The sequence below is a fragment of the Neomonachus schauinslandi genome, chromosome 4 (genome assembly GCF_002201575.2).
Source record: "Neomonachus schauinslandi chromosome 4, ASM220157v2, whole genome shotgun sequence".
NCBI lineage: Eukaryota > Metazoa > Chordata > Mammalia > Carnivora > Phocidae > Neomonachus > Neomonachus schauinslandi.
Window position 1 is genome coordinate 63194579 of NC_058406.1, and position 12414 is coordinate 63206992.

At 41.4% G+C, this 12414-nt stretch overlaps 1 protein-coding gene across 1 annotated transcript in view; it reads left to right on the forward strand.

Annotated features, from left to right (window-relative positions):
• AK5 (adenylate kinase 5) overlaps window positions 1-12414 on the forward strand; it is a 238586-nt gene that overhangs the window by 116412 nt on the left and 109760 nt on the right. Inside the window, exon 7 of the mRNA XM_021678135.1 lies at window positions 6217-6307. Coding sequence (XP_021533810.1) covers window positions 6217-6307 — 91 coding nt within the window. The remainder of the gene's footprint in view (window positions 1-6216; window positions 6308-12414) is intronic.

The window sequence follows — 12414 nt, forward strand, 5'->3', positions numbered from 1 at the left end:
AAAAATGAAGAAGTGTCTGTGTGTGTGTGTGTGTGTGTGTCCAAAGTACAGAAGCAATCAAAGATCTATAAGATATACTCCCTCAGACCTATGTAGTCTCAGAGAGAGAGAAAAAGGAGGACTGCACTTTATGCCAGGCTCTGTGCTGTGTGTTAAATATATACCATCTCCTTAGGCCTTGCAGCAATCCCGTTGTGTAGGTGCTAAGAACAGGGGGAAGTAAGTTGCTACAGGGGGAAGCAGAAATTCAGACCAAGCCCCAGTGGAGTTTTAAGCTGTCTGAGCCCAATCTGAAGCCTCCCCTGACTCACTTGTGTGCCAGGCCTTGAATGCTTATTGAACAGAGAGCCCTGCCCACCACTGCCCTGTATGTCCAACATTGCTGACAACCAAGCAGCCTCTTCAGCATTGAAGGTTGGGCTTCATCATCCCCACCATGGTGGGAGTCTCTAAAGATGGCACCCGGGCCCAACCAGACCAGACCTACAGACCTAGCTCCTGTTAGCCCTTCTAGATTCAGATGCTGTACTGCTTCCCGTGACAGGGGGGTACAGCCTCTTAGTGACCGCCCCAGGGGCTAAACAGCACAACCAAGAATTAGAGGGTACTTAACTCCTCAGAGGTAAAACTTGGACCAGTGGAAGAAGGAAACGAGGAGCGCCTGGGTGCCTCAGTAGGTTAAGCAACTGCCTTCAGCTCAGGTTGTGATCCCAGGGTCCTGCTCAGCAGGGAGTCAGCTTCTCACTCCACTCCTTTCCCTCACTCTGCCCTCTGCCCTCTGCCCTTCCCCCTCCCCTTCCTTCTCCCCGCCCCCACACCGTGCTCACATGCTCTCTCTCTCAAATAAATAGAAAAAAGAAAGAAAAGAAAGAAAGAAAGAGAGAGAGAGAGAAAGAAAGAAAAGAAAGAAAGAAAGAAAGAAAAAGAAAGAAAGAAAGAGAAAAAGAAAAGAAAGAAGAAAGAAGAAAGAAAGAAAGACAGGAAACTGAAAGGAACCAGCATATAAATACCTCTCCTGTCCCCCCCTTCTGTCAGACTCTTCTGAGATGTAAAGGGTCCATTTAGCCTTTCTAGAGACCAAGCTACCAGCTCTATTTTCTTGTGAAGCTGCGGCCAGTCCAGGAATGTACTACCTTACATCTGTTTTCCTTTTTTCTTTGCCTTTTCTTTTTTTCCTTTTTTCTTTGCCTTTTCTTTTTACCTCACACTTACTGCCCTGGGTTTACACACACACACACCCTCCAATAAAGTGTTAGCCTATGTTTTGCCTTAGGCTCTGTTTTCTAGGGATCCCAAGCTAAAACATAAACTTACGCTCTTTTATTTATAAAATGACAATGTTGCCACCCATATCTGAAAAGTCCGAGAAAAAATAAAAACAAAATCCCTCTTTAGTACATTACTCCTTACTGAGGATAGCTAATAAATATTTTGAAAGAACAAGCCAGCCATAATATGTATGGATATAAGAAACAGTGCATCAAGATGGCACTAAATGTGCCTTCTTGGTCTCCTTGTATCTGCCCTAACCACCAGCTGCTTTTCTTATCTTGCTTTTAGATAAAAGGGGCTGTGTTAACACTCATTTGAGCAGAAGGACTATATCTGTCTTACTATGATGGTGTCTGTAGGATGGAAAGTGTCAGTCATCCTGAATTCAAGTCCTAGCTCTGCTTATAGCTGTTTGACCTAAGAAAGTCATAATATCTCTAGGTAGATATTTCCTCACCTGTAAAATAGAAAGAAAACTCTCTGCCTCACCTTTCCCATGGGCTGATGCCACATGGTGAAAGCACTTTGAAGCACCATTCTGATGTGCTTTAACCTTAAGAAGAGGGAAGGAAATAACTTTCTAATTTAGGCTTCCAAAATTTCCCTCACTAAGACTGATGAAACGCTTCAGTAGGAGAATATAAAGGGGTAAATCCCTTAAATCTTCTTCAATATCTTCAAGATAATAATTAAGGTTAAAAGCTAAAGAATTGAGACCTCACCAAGATGGAATAAAAGACTGGAATTTCCCTCCCACGTGAAACAAACAGACAAAAGGAAAAAAAAAAATGTATATTAAAAAAAAAAAACAGTTTTCAAGATACCTTACATCAAGCAATGAGGTGATTCCTTGAGAGACAGGAAACACACGTGGTGAGTCCGAGGATTGTTTTTACTGCTGGAGACTTCCCAGAGCCCGGGTAGGAAGAAGGAAGCCTTGTGGCGACTGCGGGACCCCATGGGTTGGGCAGACAGAGCTGTGAGTCTAAGAGACCAAGGTGACCAGAGGTCAGAGGACAGAGTACCAGAGATGTGAGCAACACGGAGAGAGCACTCCGGAGATCTGCTGAGGGTTCTCCTCATCCAGCTCGTGCTAAACAGTGCATGCATCTGAGCGAACTACCTGAAGCTGAGAGAAAACCACCCAGAAGGATTAACTGGTGCTACACCAGGCTTGGAATAGTGCCTTTTTCTACCAACCGGACTGGAAAAGCTCTTAATTCACAAGGTACTTGGTAGAGAACTTAGAAGAGTCTTGCCTCCACAGTGGGGAATAACTGGTCGTACACTAAACACTGATCTGGGCCAACCCAACAGATCTTTTTTTTTTTTCAAGTTTTTATTTAAATTCCAGTTAGTTAACATACAGTGCAGCACCAGTGTTAGGTGTAGAATTTAGTGATTCCTCACTCACATACATCACCTGGTGCTCTTCCCAACAAGTTCCCTCCTTAACACAAGTGCTCTCATGCATCCCCCCACCCCCTCCCCTCCAGTAACCATCAGTTTGTTCTCTATAATTAGGAGTCTGTTTCTTGGTTTGCCTTTCTTTTTTTCCCCCTAGGTTCATTTATTTTGTTTCTTAAATTCCACAGATGAGTGAAATCATATGGTATATGTCTTTCTCTGACTGACTTTTTTCACTTAGCAAAATACACTCTAGCTCCAGACACATTGTTGCAAATGGCAAGACTTCATTCTTTTTTATGGCTGAGTAATACTCCATTATATATGTGTGTGTGTGTGTGTGTGTGTGAGAGAGAGAGAGAGAGAGAGATGTATATATATCTCACATCTTTTTTAAAGATTTTATTTATTTATTTGACAGAGAGAGACACAGCGAGAGAGGGAACACAAGCAGGGGGAGTGGGAGAGGGAGAAGCAGGCTCCCCGCTGAGCAGGGAGCCCGACGTGGGGCTCAATCCCAGGACCCTGGGACCATGACCTGAGCCGAAGACAGACTCTTAACTGACTGAGCCACCCAGGCACCCCAATACCACATCTTCTTTATCAATTCCTTAGTCAATAGACATTTGGGATCTTTTTATAATTTAGCTATTGTTGATAATGCTCCTATAAACATTGGAGTGCATGTACCTCTTCAAATCAGTATTCTTGTATCCTTTGGGTGAATACCTAGTAGTGCAATTGCTGGATCACAGGGTATAGCTCTATTTTTAACTTTTTGAGGAACCTCCATACTGTTCTCCAGAGTGGCTGTACCAGTTTGCATTCCCACCAACAGTGTAGGAGGGTTCCCCTTTCTCTACAGCCTCACCAATACCTGTTAAAAGTTTCCTGTGTTGTTAATTTTAGCCATTCTGACTGGTTCGAGGTAGTATCTCATTGTAGTTTTGATTTCTATTTCCCTGAGGATGAGTGATGATGAGCATCTTTTAGTGTGTCTGTTAGCCATCCGGATGGCTTTGGATAGTCTTTGGAAAAATGTCTATTCATGTCTTCTGCTTCTGGATTATTTTTTGGGTATTGAGTTTGGTAAGTTTTTTATGTATTTTGGATACTAATCCTTTATCAGATATGTCATTTCCAAATTTCTTCTTCCATTCTGTAGGTTGCCTTTTAGTTTTGTTGATTGCTTCCCTTACTGTGCAGAAGCTTTTTATTTTGATGAAGTCCTGATAGTTCATTTTTGCTTTTGTTTTCCTTGCCTCAGGAGACATATCTGGAAAGAAGTTACTACAGTTGATGTCCAAGTGGTTACTGCCTGTGTTCCTCTAGGATTTTAATGGTTTCCTGTCTCACATTAAGGTCTTTCATTCATTTTGAATTTATTTTTGTGTGTGGTATAAGAAAGTGGTCCAGTTTCATTCTTCTGCATGTCGCTGTCCAGTTTCCCAACACCATTTGTTGAAGAGACTGTCTTTGTTCCATTAGATATTCTTTCTTACTTTGTTGAAGATTAATTGCCCATATAGTTGTGGGTTCATTTCTGGGTTTCCTATTCTGTTCCATTGATCTATGTGTCTGTTTTTCTGCCAGTACCATACTGTCTTGATCACTACAGCTTTGTAATATAACTTGAAGTCCAGAATTGTGATGCCTCCAGGTTTGCTTTGCTTTTTCAGGATTGCTTTGGCTATTTGGGATCTTTTGTCCTTCCATACAAATTTTAGGCTTGTTCTAGCTATGAAAAATGCTGATATTTTGATAGGGATGGCATTAAATGTGTAGATTGCTTTGGGTAATATAGACATTTTAACAATATTTGTTCTTCCAATCCATGAGCATGGAATATTTTTCCATTTCCTTGTGTCATCTTTAATTTCTTTCATCAGTGCATTATAATTTTTGGAGTAGAGATCTTTTACCTCTTTGGTTAGGTTTATTCCTACGTATCTTATGGCTTTTGATGCACTTATAAATGGGATTGATTCCTTGATTTCTCTTTCTGCTGCTTCATTATTGGTGTATAGAAATGCAACAGATTTCTGTACATTGATTTTGTATCCTGCAACTTTACTGAATTTGTTTATCAGTTCTAGTAATTTTTTGGTCAGCCCAACAAGGTTTAAAATCAAAATCTGAAATAAATAAATAAATAAATAATAAAATAAAATCAAAATCTGAAAGGATCAAGTTGTTTCCAAGTAACTAAATTGCATTCCAGAACAAAGCTCAAGAATATTTATAGGAATACAAAAATAACTAACACCCAACACAGTCAAAATGATGAGGCCTGGCATCCAGTAAAAACTACCAAACATGCAAAGAAACACCAGATGTTAGAATTTGCAAAGGATGTTAAAAGTTATAATTGTATTTCAGATATTCAAAACCTTAAATAGAGACATAGATTTTTTTAAAGATTCAAATCAAATGTCTAGAGATGAAAACTATAATGCCTGAACTGAAAGATATCCAGGCTGAGATTAACAGTGTATCCAAACAGTAGAATACTACTCAGCAATGAAAATGGATGAATGATGGCTACAACATTGATGAATCTCAGAATAACTGAGCTGAGTGAAAGAATCCAGACAAAAAAGATTGCATGCTGTGTAAATCAGCATTTTTTATATGAAATTCTAGAGTATGCAAAATAATCTATAGTTAGAGAAATGTAGGATCAATGAGAACCAGGTAGGGGGGCAGGAGGACAGAATTCATCCCCAAGGGGCACAAGGACACTTTTGAGGGTGATAGTTATGTTCACTATTTTGATTTTCATGATGGTTTCACAGGTATACAGACATAGATGTCAAAACTTACCCTTTGTACACTTTAAATATATACAGTTTATTATATGTTGATTATAATTCAGCAAAGCTTTAGTTTTTAAAAACTAAAGAGATAGGCATGTATTTAAAAAAAAAAAAACACTGCACAACTTGGGACATAGAGGATTTATAAATATAACCACATTTTTTAATATTTAAATTTTTGTAAATTTTAAAGAATGGTAAAATGTTTAAATCTGTAATTTTTTTACATCTAAGTCTATAGTGTCTACCGACTACCTCTGTTGTATAGTATGTATAGTATCTAGTACAGTAACTAAAATTTGGTTTGGGAGCTCTTTCTTTTTTTAACAGTACATTGGAAAATTTCCCCCCCCCCATTGTTCAGAACTACGTATTTTCATGGTTCTTTTTAATTAAAAACAAAAACCCTAAGAGCCAGAAGGCACAAGGTAAATTTCAGTTCTCATTTTTTCCAAAGCGTACTTTACAAATTAAGAAAATTCTACACATTTTTCTTAACCATAAGTGAGTGACTGTACACTCACTCCCCAATATCCTTCTCTGTTTGATACATGGTCTAGGCCAAAAAACTCTCTGAGGGTCTGCTTAAGACTCAGGGCTTTCATTCCTGTTGACCTGCTTCCTTAGAGATACAGTTGTGTGATGCATGCTCATTATAGCTGGGAGTGAACTAATTTATGTCTTCTCTTGTTCCCAACTCGTCTGTCCTGACTTTGCCCAGTTTGACGCTGACCGAGATGAGGATGAGGTGTTCTATGACATCAGTGAGGCAGTTGACAGCAAGTTATTTCCAAACAAAGAAGCTGCAGCAGGTAAGTGTCTGTGTCCTTCAGGCCCCAGTCCCGCCTGACCACCTGCCAAGTGTCTGGAGTCTTATAGTAATGTCAGAGCACAACAATCTGCTGTAAGGTTTTAAGGATGACGCTGTACTCAGAGCTTTACACTTCCTGGGACTCTCCGTCTGGCCCTTATAGGTAATGCTTTTCCTCCAGTCATTGTCCTTGTAAATTAGCAGGCAGTCTCAATGTAACATAGGACCTATGTGACTATAATTGAAAAAAACGAATCTAGCCCATTCGTTGTGCAACAATTAAAAGTTACAGTTCCTCCAGGACTCCTTAACTCATACTTGTCTCTGCCTCGCCCCCTTGGGAAAAGCCTCCCCTTCTGTCAGATAGCTACTCTTATCCCAACCCACAGCTCCCATTTTGGCTCTGCGCCTTCCCTTCCTAAGCACTCACCCCTAGAAGTTTGACGTTGTGATAGTGCGGGGCTATCCCATACCCTTCTGTAGGCAGTACTCACAGTGCTGTCCTTGACCCTTTCCTCACTCTCTTTGACTCTCTGACTCTGGTCAACTCATTGTCCCTCATGGTCTCAACTATCAGTTCCATGTGGGTGACTCTCAAATCTTCGTCCCAGTCCTGACCTTCCTTCTCAGTAATGGCCTCAGTGGGTAAAGACCAAAAAAGTTCTGAGCTATAAAGAAAAAGCCTAAACACTTAAAATGTTTAACCATATTTGATTTGAAGGACCCTAAGAAAGAATGCACCCTAAGAGAGGCAGAATGAAAAGAAAGGCAAGGATGTAGTCTTTCTGGGCAGCCCCACGGAGCACAGATAACAGTGTAAACTCACCTGCCTGGCTTTCCAGTGATAGTTAGAGTCAGAGGGCCTACCGTGGGGAAAGATGGAATACTGAGAAGCATGTACGATCATATAAACCTGGGTGCCGCTGCTCTGGACAAATGCTATGACACATGTTCTTCGTAAGTCAGTCTTTCATTTAGAACATTTACTTAGACCTCTAATAACAAATGTCTAACTGCTAGGTGTCCTCAGTTTGCTAAGGCAGTGGAGTGGAGGAGCTGATTTAAGCTGCCCCTTGGTTTTTTTTTTTTAATTTATTTTTTAAATTTTAATTCCCGTATAGTTAACATACAGTGTGATATTAGTATCAGTGTACAATAGAGGGATTCAGTAATTCTGTACATTACTCGGAACTCATCATGATAAGTGTGCTCGTAATCCCCTTCACCTCTTTCACCCATCCCCCCCCACCCACCTCCCCTCTGGGAACCGTCAGTTTGTTCTCTATGCTTAGGAGTCTGTTTCTTGGTTTGTCTCTTTTTCTCCTTTGTTCATTTGTTTTGTTTCTTAAATTCCACATGTGAGTGAAATCGTGTGGCATTTGTCTTTCTCTAACTGACTTATTTCACTTAGCATTATACTCTCTAGATCCATCCATGTTGCTGCAAAGGGCAAGATTTCATTCTTTTTTTATGGCTGAGTAATACTGCATTGTACATATATACCACATCTTTATCCATTCATCTGTCGATGGACACCTGGGCTGCTTCCCTAACTTGGCTATTATACATAATGCAGCAATAAACATAGGGGTGCGTATATCTTTTCAAATTAGCGGTTCTGTATTCTTGGAGTAAATACCCAGTAGTGGATGATATGGTAGCTCTATTTTTAATTTTTTGAGGACCCTCCATGCTGTTTTCCACAGTGGCTGCAGTAGTTTGCATTCCCACCAACAGTGTACGAGGGCTCCTTTTTCTCCACGTCTTCTAAGCTGCCTTCTTTAGAACACTTGACACTGTACTTCGTGGCTCTCTAGTGGCCCTTCTCCAAGGTGGCCTCATCCTGCGGTGGCGTGGCTGTGTTAGCTTCTGTGCTAGTCGGTAAACTGCCTGAGGGCAGGTGCTGTGTGCTCAGCGTGCGTAGCCCCTCCCCGTAGCTGAGGCTTCCGCGGGCCTCCTCTTTCCTCTCTATACCTCCAGACTTCTGAACAGAGGGGTCTGCTCACAGCCTCAGCTCCCACAAGCTCCCCTCCACGCCTCAGAACCCTGGAAGCTGAGTCCTGTTCCAGCCTTAAAATAAGCCTGTTCTATCTATAACAGCCCTCAGTTGATGGAGTGAGCAAGGGAGGGACTGGGGTAAACCGGACACACACCATGCCTCCCCTACAGGAGGCAGCCACTTCGAAGTTCCATGCTATTGCTGCCATTAAGGAATGGGCCAGTCGTTGCTGGATCTTTCTCTCTTTCAAGAGAAAACAGAAGCCTGCATCTGTAGGTGAAACCTCCAGGCTTGTAAAGGTTGCTGACTCACCCAGTTAAACGAGCCATGTCCGTGGCCACTGCTCTGTGAATTGTCAGCCCCCAGGTTCTGTCCCTCTACTCTTCCCTTCTCTCTGGACCCTCTCTTTGCAGAATCTCACCCTCCCCACAGCTCCCATATCACCTCCATGCGAATGGCTTTCCATTCTTCTTTTACGTTTTTTAAATAAAAATTGTATATATTTAGGATGTGCATCATGATGATCTGGCAGGCATATACACAGTGGAAGGACTACTACAATTAAGCTAATTAATATATCTTCTCATCACCTAGTCACCATTTTTCTCTGTGTAAGGAGAGCGCCCGAAATATATTCTCTTCGCAAATTTCTAGCACTTAATACAGTGTTACTAACTACAGTCATCAAGCTGTACATTACATCCCTAAATTTACTCATCCTACGTAACTGCAACTTCGTACCCTTTGGCCAACATCTCCCATATCCCCCACCTGCCTGGGCCATGGTAACCATTGCCCGGCTCTCTGCTTCATGTATTTGTTTGTAGATTCCACCCTCTCAGTGAGATCAGGCAGTTTTTCTCTATTAAGGGAGCCAGGCAAAAATGTCCCTGTCCTCACGGCCCACGCCAGTCGTCATTCCTCAAGGATACCTTGGGAGTGCAGTCCCTGTTCTTTATCCTCACTGCACTCGTCAGGGCTTTGTCGTTCTTTCCGGGCCTTTTACCTCATCCCTGGTCTCTTACCTCATCCCTAGCCTCTCCCATCTGTTCTGAATCCTGTTGCTGCCATAGGGCTCCTCATCCAATGCAGCTCTGACTACCCTTCCTCCTCAATAAAACGAAACAAAGCAAAACCTTCAATGACTTCCCTGCAGGCTGAGCACCAGTGTCCTTAGCATGACAGAAATACACTTAGCTTTGCTGCAGCGGTCCTCCTCCTGCCCCAGCATCTCCTCCCTCCACCCCCGACACCCCACCGGCTTCCTCTGGCTCCTTGGATGTCTCAAGCACCTTCCTGCCTCTGGCCATTTGCACAAGTTACTTGGTATCTCTGCCCACGCCCCTCCTGTGTGCATCCTCTCTACTCTCTCACCCGCTGGGTCCTGCTTCACCCAGCCGGATCCTATTTTGTATCTCAGTTTAAATGTGATTTTCCTCAGGAGGCGTTCTCAGCCTCCATCCCAGACTACCCCTACTACTCCCTCCCCTGTCATGGAGTAACTGGAAAATCACTCCTGCCCGGCTCACCCGAACAGTTCCAACACCAGATCCCTTGAGAAGCTCATCTTCTAGTCCCAAATACCGTCCAGGTATTTTTCCAAAGAAATGCAATGCTCTTCAAAGGAATTCTAATGCAAACTGTTACTAACACTTTCCATGCCTGTTGGAATAAGAGCTGGGCTGTCCGTGCCTGACGACTGAGGCACTTAGGAGGAATTTCATGTTTGCGAAGTGAATGGAAAAGATCAAGATTTGCAAAAGCAAAATGTAAATGTCCTTTTATTCGTTTTTCAGTCATTCAGCATGTATGTATCCAATGCATAGAATTTCTAAGTATTGTTCTTAAATTTAGAGATGAAATACAACGCCGCCTAAAGCTGTTTACAGTTGAGCAGAAGAGACAGCACAAGGGAAAGCCTGCCTTCCTCCGAGGATGCAGATGATGTGTTAGAGGAGCTTTATCTACCGATGCCCTTCACTGCCCAAGAAGCCCTGCCTTGCTGGAGTGCCCCTCTGTTTGGGACTCCAAGTGAGAGGACCTTCCTAAAACTTCAGATTAAAGATCTACAAGGAGAAAAGTCTGTAACATTGTCCCAGAAAGCAATATGGTTAGCCTTCCAGTACCTCTTAAGCCAATTTGTATCATCTTCCCTCTTAAATTTAGGGAGACAACCTGAAAAGAATCTTTCTGAAGACCATTCTACATCTGAAACGGGTGACGCTGAGTGTTCCCTGGGGGATTCTATTTCAGCTCTGTATCTATAGAAAGAATATTTTTAAATCAGAAAGAAATTGAGAAATTCAAATAGGGAGAAGTGAAAGCCATACTATCATTTTTACAAAATGCCCTAATTTTGCTGTCCCTTTTGAGTAACAAGATCATTGCAGGTGTTTTATGCATTAAATTGTTCAATGAAAGAAGGCAAAAATGTGTACATATATCTATATCTACCTCCTTCTTCTATATGTCAAACTTAGACTATTATTAAAGGTCCCATTTTCAGCAAACCAAGCAACCAATGCTGAAAGAACACGAAAGCTATTCAGTCACTATCTGAGCCGATAATGATATCCATTGTCTATTGCTTCCTATGATTTATTAGTCCTGTTGCCAAGAGCAACAACGTGTCAAGAAATTCCATCCCTTAATGATACAATAAAATTTCTGTTAAAAGCATTTTATTAGGAAAGCCAACTCTTCTTTGTAAGCATAAGTTTTTTTTAAAGAGGTTTTTTATTCCCCCTTCAACAAAGATCTACCACCGCTGGAGATCGTTTTCTAACAGTCTTGTTCCATTTTAAATATTAACTGTAATATCTGTTAACCAGGTTGTTTAAGAGCTCTTGAAAATTTGTACTTTTTTTAAACAACTGAAAGAACAGTTTCTAATTAAATAAAATAAGTAGGACACAGGAACTAAAAGGGGCTATATGTTTAATAAGCCTTTGTGTTCAGATCACATTGCTCATTCCACATGAATCACTCCAAATATAGCTGAGATGAGGGTATCGTTTGAATCCAAGTACCTATCACCACTTCTACAAGTCAGTGGTGGGTAATATCCATATTATGGAAACAATGAAAGCTAAAGAAAATTGGCATTACCTTTAATGATGCTGTCAATAGCAACCACCCAGAAAGGAGCATCGATTGTCCCAGACTGGAGTGGCACTTCTTGATTCCGCTTCTGGTTCTCCCATTTCCACAGCCACCTGGTGACACGTCTCATCACCTGCCATGCACTGTTGCTCATTTTCTCAGAATGTGGAAGAGACGGCAGACTCCTCCAAGTCCTATCCCATAGGGTACTGTAACGAAGGATCATACTCATAAAGCTGTTTGGATCGCTCCTGCTTTGACTTCAGAGTAGGCGGGATATGCTGGGAGCTATGACTTCTGTCTTCGATCTCACTTACTTTCTGTAGGACCTAGCCCAAGTTATTTGACTTCTGCAAAGCTCATTTTCTTCTTTTCTAAAATGAGGGAGTGATATTCTATGAAATACTGGTTCTAAAACTTCCATGATCTTATAATGGAAAAATACACGTTTACTTCTGACATCTTGACTTCCCCACAGCACGTAAGTGCAAACTGATCCCAAAATGGGCTTCAAGACAATCAAATATTTTGGCCCTCAGATACACCTTATAAAATTTCTTATTTGAAAAATAGCAAAAGCACAAAGATAGAAAAATTGCATATAATGGCATTACTTGGTAAAATTATACATAAAATTTAAGTTTCCAAATGACCCCTCTGGTCTCACTTTGTTAAATAGCGTGTGGTGCATTGTCTTCCCCACTCTTTTCTGGCAACCACCTTATTAACAATGGACTTGGCAAGGTCTGCTCTCACGATATGATGGCATTACCCACAGTTGTGCTCTACACACCTATGGTAACTCCACATTTCATTACTTTTCCAAAATCCTTTGATGGGTCAAATATCTCCACTCTGAAAAATTTTATCGTCCTTTTAAAAGAAGTGTAAAGATACACAAAAACAAGGTTGTAACTGCTTAGTACTTAGACAGTATGACAATGGACCAGTCCTTAGTTGATTTGTTGAACAGTAGGGGTAATCATGAGTAGAGAAAAAAAAAACAA